Genomic DNA, 11,272 nt, shown 5'->3' with positions numbered 1-11,272 from the left:
GGGGACTGTATATTATGAACTGCATTGAGACACTGGGTCACACCAAGGAAATGAAGAAGAGTTATAACAGCTTCCACTTTTCTGTAAAGACTTGAAAAAAGAAAAACAAGAGTGGGTCTGAAGGAATTTTGTGAGGTCAGGTGTTACAAAACCCCTGCAAAAAGGCCGGCCACACAAGCTCTGTTCTAGTCCATCCCAAAGGTATTTAATTTGCTTGAGGTCATGGGGTCAAGCCCAACCCCAATTATCTGATTAAAAGGAATGTCAAAAGACTCATCTTTTCTATGGTTGTAATGTACTTCAACAGCAATAACTGAAGATAAAATAGAAATTCCTTCATCGTCACTATAAACATTGTCACACAACATTCATCAATAAAATGCAGTTAAGGAGTTTCTCAAATTAAGACTTCATCAGCTTTTAATTAAGGTAAATTGTAAAAATGAACAGACAGAAAATTAGCTGAAAACCAACCAAATAGAAGAGAGAAAAAAAATATGGTTTTGGGAATGTCAAATCGTTCCCAAGATGTCGTAGATGAGCTGAATATTAAAGTTGAATGGTTTTAATTGTTCAAGAAATGTGGAAGGAAAAATATCTCTTCGTGTTGGGGATTTTATTGTTCGAAGAGTGGAATTTGGGGAATGTTGGATTTTTAGGGAATGTGGAAAATAATTCTGAAGATCTAAGCACGTTCTGAATTTTCTGAACTCTTTGAATTTGGAATGGGGAAGACAGGAACTTTTTGTTGAATGTCTCATTCACTGGGTTTTTGTGTGGGGAAAACTGGCAATTTTTGTAATGTGGAAAGAATTTCTGATTTTTTCAAACTTGTATTATTATTTTTTCAATCTTTTGAAATTTGCATAGTTTGAATTGTTTTAGAGATGTGGAATGAGAAGCGCATCAAAAAGTGCAGTGATTAAAAAAAAAGTGGTTGGGCGTAGAATAACATACATCCATCCATCCATTTTCGGAGCCGCTTATCTTCACAAGGGTCGCGGGAAGAATAACATAGAGTATGTGTGAATAGCAATACTTACTTCTTTTCTATTGGTTTGCGGTTATTGTACGCAACTTCAGCGCTTTCGTCACATTCGGACGCGCTTCCACTTCCTGGTTGCCGGGAACGTCACGCGTGACGTCGGTGACGTTTGTAATCAGTCACGTGTTACGCTTCGCTCCGGTTAAAGCGCCGCTCAGGAATACGAACGCCGAGACGAGGCGTTCACCAACCCACTGTGAATTATTTTCAATTTTTCATGATTTTTACTCTCACGTTGGGACATTCGGATTAAGGAAGAGCAGAATAAAAAAAAGAGAGCATCTTTTGGCGTCGCCATTTATCACGCTGGAGGATTTCTAGTCACGTTATTGCCCGCTCGTCTTGAGATGTGAGTACAGTACAAACATGCGTACGTTGTTTAAATGAAACAAACACGACGGTGTTTGTGATATTTTCATATTTCAGTGTGCGGTTATTTTTTAATTATTATTTTTTTTGGGTGCTGTGACGCGCCGTGTTTTCGTAACGATGATCCTTGTAATAACAACGTAAACTAAGACGTTAATAAACGGTAACGTCGGGTTTTGCGGACGTCGTTTCTATTGTACCGTCGTACACACATCAGTATTACGGCGTGTCGTTGTTCACTTGTGTACCGAGCACCCTTTTGGTCCTGATGGAGGCATACAGGAGGGCTGGTTTCATCTCATCCACTGTCGAGATGCTGCTGCCTAAAATGGACTCTTCCGTGTGGAAACCTAACTGTAGTGTTGTGCTTGCCTCTTCCTTACATCTGAGGTCCTAATCCAAGTCATTTAATCTGTAATTCCTGTTGAAGCACTGTTTTATTATTGTGGTCACATGATAGTCTGGGCAGTAACCATCATACAACACAAAACAAATGGAATTCATATGGATGATGATGATGATGATGATGGGTGTGTTGGTGGTTTAAGAGAGAACAGATGCCGAGTGAAATGTGTTGTTTTCCTCCTCCTCCTCCTCCTCCTCCTCCTCCTCCTCCTCCTCCTCCTCCCTTGCTGCCAACAGGCCTTTTAATCCCAAACAGTCCTCCCAACACCATCGCAACAACACTGGGAGCCTGGCAGTGAAATGCTTTCACATTCTTAGAATGCCATGACAAGACAATATAGTCATTAACAGATACATTTTTACTTACTCACTCATTGAAAAGCATATTTATTTATTTATTTTTTTAAGTCTCCAAATGGTTCAAGGGGATGTTGAAGTCCTGGATGTTTTCGGAGGAGAAAAATATGGCCTCTTTTTATGGTTTTCCTGCCGTTTAGCTTTTGAAGTATCTTTTCTTAGTGCAAAGAAGCATTGTTAGCACAAAGAAATAATCTACTAATGACAAATTTCCTTACTTTTTGTGCTGTGTTGTTACATGGATGTATGGATAGATTAATCCACAAGGGAAATTAACTGAAGCACTCCAGTGGTCTCCACAAAGAAAATAACAAAACAAAGCACTGCAGGCATGTCAAATGACTAATATTAAAGGGATGAACATACTGTATTAAACGAGTATCTTAACTAGTCGGGAAGTATTAATTTCCATCCATCCGTTTTCAAAAGCACTTTGAAAAGTCCTCATCAGGTTTAATGGTAGGCTGGAGTCTATACCAACTGACTTTGGGCAAGACACGGACAAAAAACATTCACACTCACTTGCTCACCCGAGGACAATTTTGAGTCTTCAATTAATCTAACTAGCATGTTTTTGGAATGATTATATGATACAGTAGTAACCATCCATCGTTGCATCAGTTTTCTGAACTGCAAATCCTATTATCGTGGTGAGCTAGAACCTACCTAGCTGACTTCATGCGAAAGATGGACTACACCCAGGATTGATTGCCAGAGGCACATTGAGACTGACAACCATTGATAATCACATTTATCATTGTCACAGAGTGGAAACTGAATCCCCAAGTCAGGCAAGTAAACCACAACACTACCAGTGATGTCAGTAATAGTGGTTAGTTTGTAATTAGTAATAGTAATAGTTTGGCCTTATCAGTGTATCGTGTGTAAAACCGAACATACTCAACAACGTACAACCTACTCAGAAATCATTTACAATAATTAATGAGAATTACAGACAATATGAAAAGAAACCCTATCTGGAGTGGATCCTTTTGTGTAAAAAGGAAACGGTATAATGACCATCCATCCATCCATTTTCTTTACTGCTTATCTTCACGAGGGTCGCGGGCTTCTGGAGCCAATCCCGACTATCTTCGGGCGGGAGGCGGGGTACACCCTGAACCGGTCGCCAGCCAATCGCAGGGCATATAAAAACAAACAACCATTCGAACTCACATTCACACCTACGGGCAATTTAGAGTCTTCAATCAACCTACCACACATGTTTTTTGGGATGTGGGAGGAAACCCGAGTGCCTGGAGAAAACCCATGCAGGCACAGGGAGAACATGGAAACTCCACACAAGCGGGGCCGGGATTTGAATCCCGGTCCCCAGAACTGTGAGGCAGATGTGCTAACCAGTCTTCCCACCGTGCCGGCTGGTATAATAATTAATCGATAATGTGTAGCAAAATAACAAGTCATTGCAAATGTATTGCTCCTCCAAGGTTCAGATTTTAGAAATACTCAACTCACTCGAGTGCTCAGTTCATACGAGCAGCAGAAAACAATAACATTACAACAGTGAATATAGTGCTGAATAAAGCAAAGCCATCCATCAAAAGCTACAAAACAATTGTGTAACACTTTTTCTACACAAAGTTGATAATTGAGGCCCCAGAGTTATTACATCATGGAACCGTCATAGTGTGTTGGAACCTTTATTGAACACCTGGAACACATGTACTGTATGCTTGAGTTTTGGTTCCCTTTGTGGGTAGAATTGAACTTTTGGGAACAGGATGTCTCAAGTTGTATTACCAACTATGATGCTTGGACGTGACTCATAAACAACAATAACGGATGAGATTCAGGAAGTTGGTTTGCTTAAGGAAATCCGCTCCAGTGCAAGAAAATTGCTGAATGAAAAATGAGGAAAGAGTCGTTCCAGCTATGCAAGCATATGGCACTAAAACCTACTTTGCTTAGTTCTACAAAACAGAGGAGTGTACAGAAAATGGTCATAAATCAAAATATATAAAACTAAATAATGTTTTCATTAAAAATATATGCTCACTCCCTTGGATACTTTCATTGAATAAGAATAAAACATTTGTGTTAATTACAGTAATTAGCTGACTTTATTTTGGATTATGTTCCCATCAGATTGTGTTAGTTTTTTTTATATGTATATAGTTGTGGTTAGGGTTGCTATTAGGGTTGGTGTTGCTATCACTAGCCATACAATACATGTAAAAGATGTCATGCCTGTTGGAACTGGCTCTATGCTGTAACATACATATTATATAATCTATGTAATTATTTGTGTCTGAAATACCCTTTAGGAAGGGGTGCTTGATTTAATGCAGGTAATGTGCAAGAGTAGTGTTCGAAGTCAAGTGGGCTCCTTCGACATCAACGGTTATACTCAAACGCCATCTGTCCGAGGCATGCCGTTGATTCTGTGAGGCATTAAGATGCTCCAGCCTTCTCAGTTTATTTATTTTTGCCTACCTTCCTCACACATCTCCGCTGAGGCTGTCATTCTCTCATCATCTGCTCATCTGCTTCTAAATCAGTCTCTCGTCATCTTCTATTTAATCCTGCTTAGTTACCGCATGGCAGCATGGTTGCCAAGTGGTTAGCACTTAGGATATCTGCCTCACATTTCTGAGGTTTGGGGTTCAAAATCTCAGCTTTAGCCTTTCTGTTTAGAGTTTGCATGTTCTCTCCCTTCTCCCTGTTTTCTCCAGGTACTCCGGCTTCCTCGCACATTCCAGAAACATTCATGTTAGGTTCAATTAGGAATCCAAATTATCTTTACAGTTCGTCTTTACCCTTCGATTGGCTGGCGACTAATCCAGGGTGTACCCAGCCTCTCAGTCAAAGTCAACTGGGATAAGCTCCAGGTCAACCATGAGCCTTACGAGGACAAGAGCTAAGTATACAAAATTGGAAGGAGAGTTACCACATGATTGAAATCAGGCATAACCACAATTTTTATTTTTTTAACCTTTGCAAAGCATAGATGTCTTTACTTTCTTAAGCCGCACAAAAACAGAGCAAATTGCAAATGTAAAAAGAGTGGCAAGGCACTGTGATTCTTTCTTGCTGAGTCATGATGGTTTCCACTGAGACTCAATGCTGTGAGAACAAATGAACCACCTGAAATAACAGAGTATTTTAACATTGGGATGCCAGACAGTTGGCATCACTGTTTGTGAGGTATACATACAGTATCTGTGTTGAATCGTATATAGTTTTCCAAACTTTATTTTGCCAAGACAAGTATCGCTGGCGTCTGGCCGAAACCTCCTATGTCCATTTTACAAATTATTGACCAATCTAAAGTGTTGAAAATGTCTTGCTCTCCTTGACAATGCAATGTTAATGGCTCAACAAATTTTTTGTTTGTTTTTTATTTTTGTTTCTGGTTCCGACCATGCGAGGATTACGCCAGACGCAAGCCGCTAGAAAAATCACACGGCAAAAAAAAATGTCACAAAAAGTATATCCATATATACTGAAATAATGACGATCTTGGCTGTATTTACTTATAAATTTACTTGGTGAGAAATCTGGGTCTGTTTAGTTGAACCAAAAGCTATTATTATTATATGAATGGCAGCTGGTGGATACACTTGTTAATTGTACCTAATGTCATCAAGTAGAAGAGCAGTTTATCGATCTGCCTGTGATTATATGTCTGGTATAGATAGACAAACAAAGGTCCATTATGTAGTAAATGAGCAATTTTCAGACCAATTAAGTGGAATTGGATCATTTCCTGTCGCACACCTGATGATGTCTCAGGGTGGTTGGGAATCACTAAATAACCTGCAGTAGGTATTGACGTAATTGTTAGTTAAGAATAGTATCGTTTGTATGTTGATTATTATAATCTTGAAGCAAATGAGGCAAAATGATATGTGCAACTTGTCTGCACCCGTTTATTCAGCAGCAACTAATTTTGGTCTAAACATGTCAGAGATGCGAAGTTGAACTACGACCACGCTTGATTAGCTTTAAAATGCAAATAAACGATGGCTTGACACTCACACCAAGTCGGGTGATATCAGTTCATCAGCTCATGATGAGCGTGCCGAGAGATATAAAACAGGGACTTAGGGCTGCAGGCTGGCAGAGCGCCATGCTTTGTGATAACGTAACAGGCTCCCTTTCTTTCACACAACACGGTCGAGTGTGTCCAAATGTTCCCTCCTTAAAAGCTCCCCCCAAAATAGTGTACCATCTTATCTCCTTGAAGTTATGTTGCTTTTCCTTGTCCGATTTGTATTCTCTACAAAAGCATATGTTTTGTATTACATAATCAGTCACGGAAGAGACTAAGGTCACCGGTCTCACGGTTTTCCATTTTTCTGGGTGAAATATGGAGATTTTGCAGAGAGGAGTGAAAGTGTTTCCAGATGCTCCCATTAAAGTCATGTTTTTTCCCCCAAGTAAGGTATGAATTTGTTATATAAGTTATGTCTGTTTTACATTCCTCATACTGCCACAGCAACCATGTTTAATGCATCCATTGAACTTTTACATTATGCTCAGCAACACAGTAAAATGTGATTTAACTTTCCTCTTGCTTTTCTGCGGCATCCAGCCAAGTGATTAAAATTCATAGAGGCTCTCTTCCTTCCCTCTCTCTTCTCTGCATTCCAGCCCTCACTTTGGGAATGGGAAATGATGGAGGATAAAGCGCCCCGTGTCGCCGACTACTTCGTGGTTGCAGGACTCACTGACTCGTCCAAGCTTTTGGAGGAGGACCTGCACTTTGATGATACCACTCCAAAATCTGTCAAACCCAAAGCGCCCATCACAGATGTAGCCGTAGTGATCCGCTCCCTGGGCGAAGAGGTACCCCCTGGCTTCACCTGTGTCGAAAGCACCCCTTCAGGCCTGTCTGCGGAGCTCAATGGAGCCAGCCTCAGGGGGCCGCAGATTTTCCTGTGCTTCAAGCGAGGCAGAGATAAGCCTCCGCTGACAGATCTTGGGTAAGCACTAATCCTCAGTCACTGACCCTTTACCCACCTGCGCCACTAATCACTCCTCTGCCTTGGGTCACACTAATCTGCTCTTAAACACGCACGAAATACACTCAATGGACAAATGTTTATGGATATCTTGATATTGCACCTACAGCAAGTGAAATGGAAGAACATATGGATTCCCCTCGAAAACAATACTGGAAGAGAGCATGGTTTTGATTTCTATTCATTCACTCGTTCTTTAATGGCTTGCGCTCTGAGTACACAGTGGAATAGAAAAGAGCACAAACTGTCCCGGCAAAATCTGCTTTCACACTGCATTCCTGGTGTATTGGCACGCTAGCGGTGTAACAATAGAGCCGGGAATTCATTCACCTGTCCCGCTCAGACACAATTTGCACAAGTGGGATCGCTGTCTCCAAAGTGTGCGTACAGCCGTTGCGGCTTGCCCTATTAAGATAATTTACCTGTCTGGCAATATCAGTGCGACAGCAACAAATGCTTTCAACACAGAAAAGGAGGGACGCAAGTCTTCCACCTCTTGTTACGTCAGCAAATTCCAAGGTTTACTTCAAACCCCCACCCAGCTTTGTTACCTTGCACACAGGACAGCGAGCCGATAAAAAGTAAACTGACTTAGATTGTCCGTGTGTAAGGGGTTATTGCTAGAAAGAGAATTCCTGGTAGCCCAGCACCTGATTTAAGAGGTTTGTCCCCAGGCTTTGTCTATAGGGTGAAACCTGTGAAGGATACCGTATACCGTATGATGAAGGCTCTCCATTAATGTGAATTGGCAACAACACACAAACCTTGTTTTCAGGGTTTTGTATGAGTGGAAAGAAAAGCTGAAGCCTGGATGTCACATCGTCCAGACCACACCCTCAGGTCGCCCCGCCAACATCAGCAGCTCGTCATCTCAACGCATCTACATCACGTACCGCCGCGCTCCTAAGAGCCAGCCCCACACTTCGCTGGCCGTCACTGATGTCTGCATCATCGTGCCTGGCAAGGGGGAGACGCCTCCTCACACCTTCTGCAAGGTGGACAAGAACCTCAACAGCAGCATGGTGGGCAAAGAAGTCTTGGATGTTGTTTATGCAAAAATTTTCAATGACCTCTGAGTGTACATTGTCACCTTCTAGTGGGGATCATCTGTCTACTTGTGTTATAAGAAGTCTCTGGCAAAAGCAAACACTATTGCATGCAAAGCAGGTACAGTGGAACCATCTTTCTATGAAAATATGGAGTTTGACCGACAAGGAAGTACACATGTAGTCTAAATGTTAATCTATGTGTTTGTTACAGGTCTGCTGTGCAGGTACCCTGAAGAGGACGATGAGTCCTTTCCATTGCCTGAGTCTGTGCCTATGTTCTGTCTGCCCATGGGGGCAACAATTGAGTGCTGGCCTGTGCACACCAAACACGCCCTTCCCGTTTTTTCCACATTTGTCCTAACGGGATCTTCAGGAGAAAAGGTTAAGTACATTAATAATTTTCTGCTGTGCCTTACATGAATTCTACCTTAAAGGGACCTGATGAAAATTTGACTTCTTAATTGCTTGTTATCAAATAGTTGGGTCTCCCCACCCATCAACTGTGAAATGAAACAACCGAGTAAAAGTTTTTTTTTATCTGCCAATTTCTGAAATTGGCCAGCACGGTGGACGACTGGTTAGCACATCTGCCTCACAGTTCTGATGACCGGGGTTCAAATCCCGGCCCCGCCTGTGTGGAGTTTGCATGTTCTTCCCGTGCCTGGGTGGGTTTTCCCAGGGCACTCCGGTTTCCTACCACATCCCAAAAACATGCGAGGTAGGTTGATTGAAGACTCTAAATTGCCCGTAGGTGTGAATGTCAGTTCGAATGGTTGTTTGTTTATTTGTGCCTTGCGATTGGCTGGCGACCGGTTCAGGGTCCAGAGGTAGCTGGGATAGGCTCCAGCAGCCCGCGACTCTAGTGAGGAGAAGCAGTAAAGAAAATGGATGGATGGATGGATTTCTGAAATTGTGTCTGTGAGGGAGCCGTTCTGAAATTTCACCCCATTGTTAGGTAGCAGTGGGGCTAATTTACATAATATCGACACCCACTCCTAGATCCTCTGTCCATGAGTTGGCAGCTAGGCGAAGAATGCAACTTTCTCAGCTAAAAGATAAGCAGAGCTGCATTGAGTTTTGTTGGATGGTCAGATCAACATTAGCTGATAGCATTAGCATCTCATAATCAGCACTTGATTGCTCGGTGAAGTTGTTGATGCGGTGGCAGGGTTATGATGTTTGAAAATGTATGAATTGCATGCGCCACATGCACACCAATTTAAAAGTGTAATTCAGTTTTTCTGGGATTAAGTGCTGACTCCACGAGCGAAAATGCAGTCCCTGCTGTCTTTGTTAGGGCTCACGTGGACTTTCCAGTTCGCACTCGCTTTTTTTCGACTCAGGGGTTCGCCCAACATGCAGTCAACATAGTCCCCTAGCTCTAACCCTAGTCATCATGGCAACGAAATCCGTACTTGCCGTTACAGTATATGGGGCAAAGTGAGAAGCTAGCTGAAAACGGAAATTTCAGCAAGACAAAAATAAGGTGTGTCCAGAGAGCTTTAGTTCTTGCTGGTGGGTGTATTTTAATCTCACAAGACATGTTGTTTAGACATCTGGGAACTGTTTTAAAATTGTGAGAAACTACATAATGTCTCCTTTAATCACACATTCAACACTGTAATATCCCACAGGGAGTAGTTTGTTCATGAACTGTAGGCGAATTTCCAAGAATAGCACACTATCCTGACAATGTCTCAGTTCTGACTGGATTCCAAATGGTCTAAGCCCCTGTGTTTGGAATACTAAATGATTGTTTTGACTTTGAGAGCAATGCAGCATAAAGGAAAATTTGCAGCTCATCTTGTGAATAATGGATAGCTCATTGCTGAACGCCTCAGTGCTCACTCCTTGTCTTGTACCACCATTCTGCACACTGCAGGGCCCCCAGGTACCTCATATGCCTGGAATAATTTCTAATTTATTTGTGAGGAAGAACAAAGGACCTGGTGTCATAGCAGTTGTTTGAAGTTAATTCTTTAAAAGTCTCTTGTTGAGCTATTTTGACATACTTGCATATAAAAGTGTTTTCGTGCTAACATTACTTTTGTGCCTTTGTGAAGTTCGCAAGCAGCGCTGTAACATGGTGACTGAAATGTTGGCGTGTTGGTGTGCAGGTGTACGGAGCAGCAATCCAGTTCTATGAGCCTTACTCAGAGGAGAACCTGTCGGAGCGTCAGCTGTCACTGCTCGGTCTGCTCAGCTCTGATCTCGGACCCGGCGGGACCAGGAGTGTTTACAGCAACAAGAGCATCTGTCTCCTATCCCACTGGCCCTTCTTCCAGTCCTTCAGGAGCTTCCTCACCTTCCTCTATCGATACTCCATTTCTGGACCACACGCGCTGCCTATTGAAAAGTTAGCCATGCTATTGCTTACACATTTATTTATTGTGTGATCGAAATTGTTTATTGGTTTTAATCCTGGATTTTTGTGTGCATAGGCACATCGCTCACTTCATGCAAAATGTGCCATTCCCCTCCACCCAGAGGCCACGCATCCTTGTGCAGGTAAGAATGAGTGAATGTTCTCCTCACTAGGGTCGCGGGCTGAGTGAATGCTAAAATTTTAATTATTTGAAGATTAACTTCCAATATGTTCACTGTTCATGCACGCTAACGCACTGTGTTTTCTAAAGCTCTCGCCACATGACAGCCTGATACTGAGCCAGCCCGTGTCCTCTCCACTGCCTCTCAGGTAAGACAAAGAATAATAATTCCATAATAACTTATATCTTATGTGCCACTTCCCTGATTTCATTGGGTTGTTTTTTTTCTCTAAAGTGGTGGAAGCCTCTCCACATTACTACTGAATCTGGGCCCGAAAAATGCTGCCACGCTGCTGGTGTTGGCTGTCACAGAGCACAAGATCCTGGTTCACTCCCTTCGGCCTGCCGTACTAACCAGTGTTACAGAGGCACTTGTGTCTGTAAGCCTTTTGGACTTTTCTCCTTTTCTCCTCCCATACATATAGAAGGTTAGGACATGATGTCCATTTATGATAAAACTACTGCCATAGCTAAACCTTGGGACTCATTCAGTATATTTAGATGTAAATTGTTTTA

The 11,272-nt window shown here is 42.2% G+C and overlaps 1 protein-coding gene across 8 annotated transcripts in view; it reads left to right on the top strand.

Annotated features, from left to right (window-relative positions):
* Positions 1 to 1,170: 1,170 nt before the first annotated feature.
* dennd4a (DENN/MADD domain containing 4A) overlaps positions 1,171 to 11,272 on the top strand; it is a 28,887-nt gene continuing 18,785 nt past the window's right edge. For 7 of the 8 annotated variants that reach the window (XR_009788680.1, XR_009788681.1, XM_061774514.1 and 4 more), the window contains exons 1-8: positions 6,791 to 7,122; positions 7,937 to 8,183; positions 8,259 to 8,328; positions 8,422 to 8,591; positions 10,328 to 10,566; positions 10,652 to 10,718; positions 10,847 to 10,905; positions 10,992 to 11,136. Coding sequence is in view for 6 of the 8 variants with exons in the window: in XM_061774514.1 (XP_061630498.1) it covers positions 6,812 to 7,122; positions 7,937 to 8,183; positions 8,259 to 8,328; positions 8,422 to 8,591; positions 10,328 to 10,566; positions 10,652 to 10,718; positions 10,847 to 10,905; positions 10,992 to 11,136 (1,308 nt within the window). In the remaining 2 variants the exon portion in view is untranslated. Of the gene's footprint in view, positions 1,395 to 6,790; positions 7,123 to 7,936; positions 8,184 to 8,258; positions 8,329 to 8,421; positions 8,592 to 10,327; positions 10,567 to 10,651; positions 10,719 to 10,846; positions 10,906 to 10,991; positions 11,137 to 11,272 lie in introns of those variants that run through there. The other variant, XM_061774513.1, reaches the window with a different exon arrangement.

Source organism: Phyllopteryx taeniolatus, chromosome 5 (genome assembly GCF_024500385.1).
Source record: "Phyllopteryx taeniolatus isolate TA_2022b chromosome 5, UOR_Ptae_1.2, whole genome shotgun sequence".
In the NCBI taxonomy this organism is placed as follows: Eukaryota; Metazoa; Chordata; class Actinopteri; order Syngnathiformes; family Syngnathidae; genus Phyllopteryx; species Phyllopteryx taeniolatus.
Note: the sequence above shows the minus strand (reverse complement) of the source record. Positions and strands in the feature narration are given on the sequence as shown.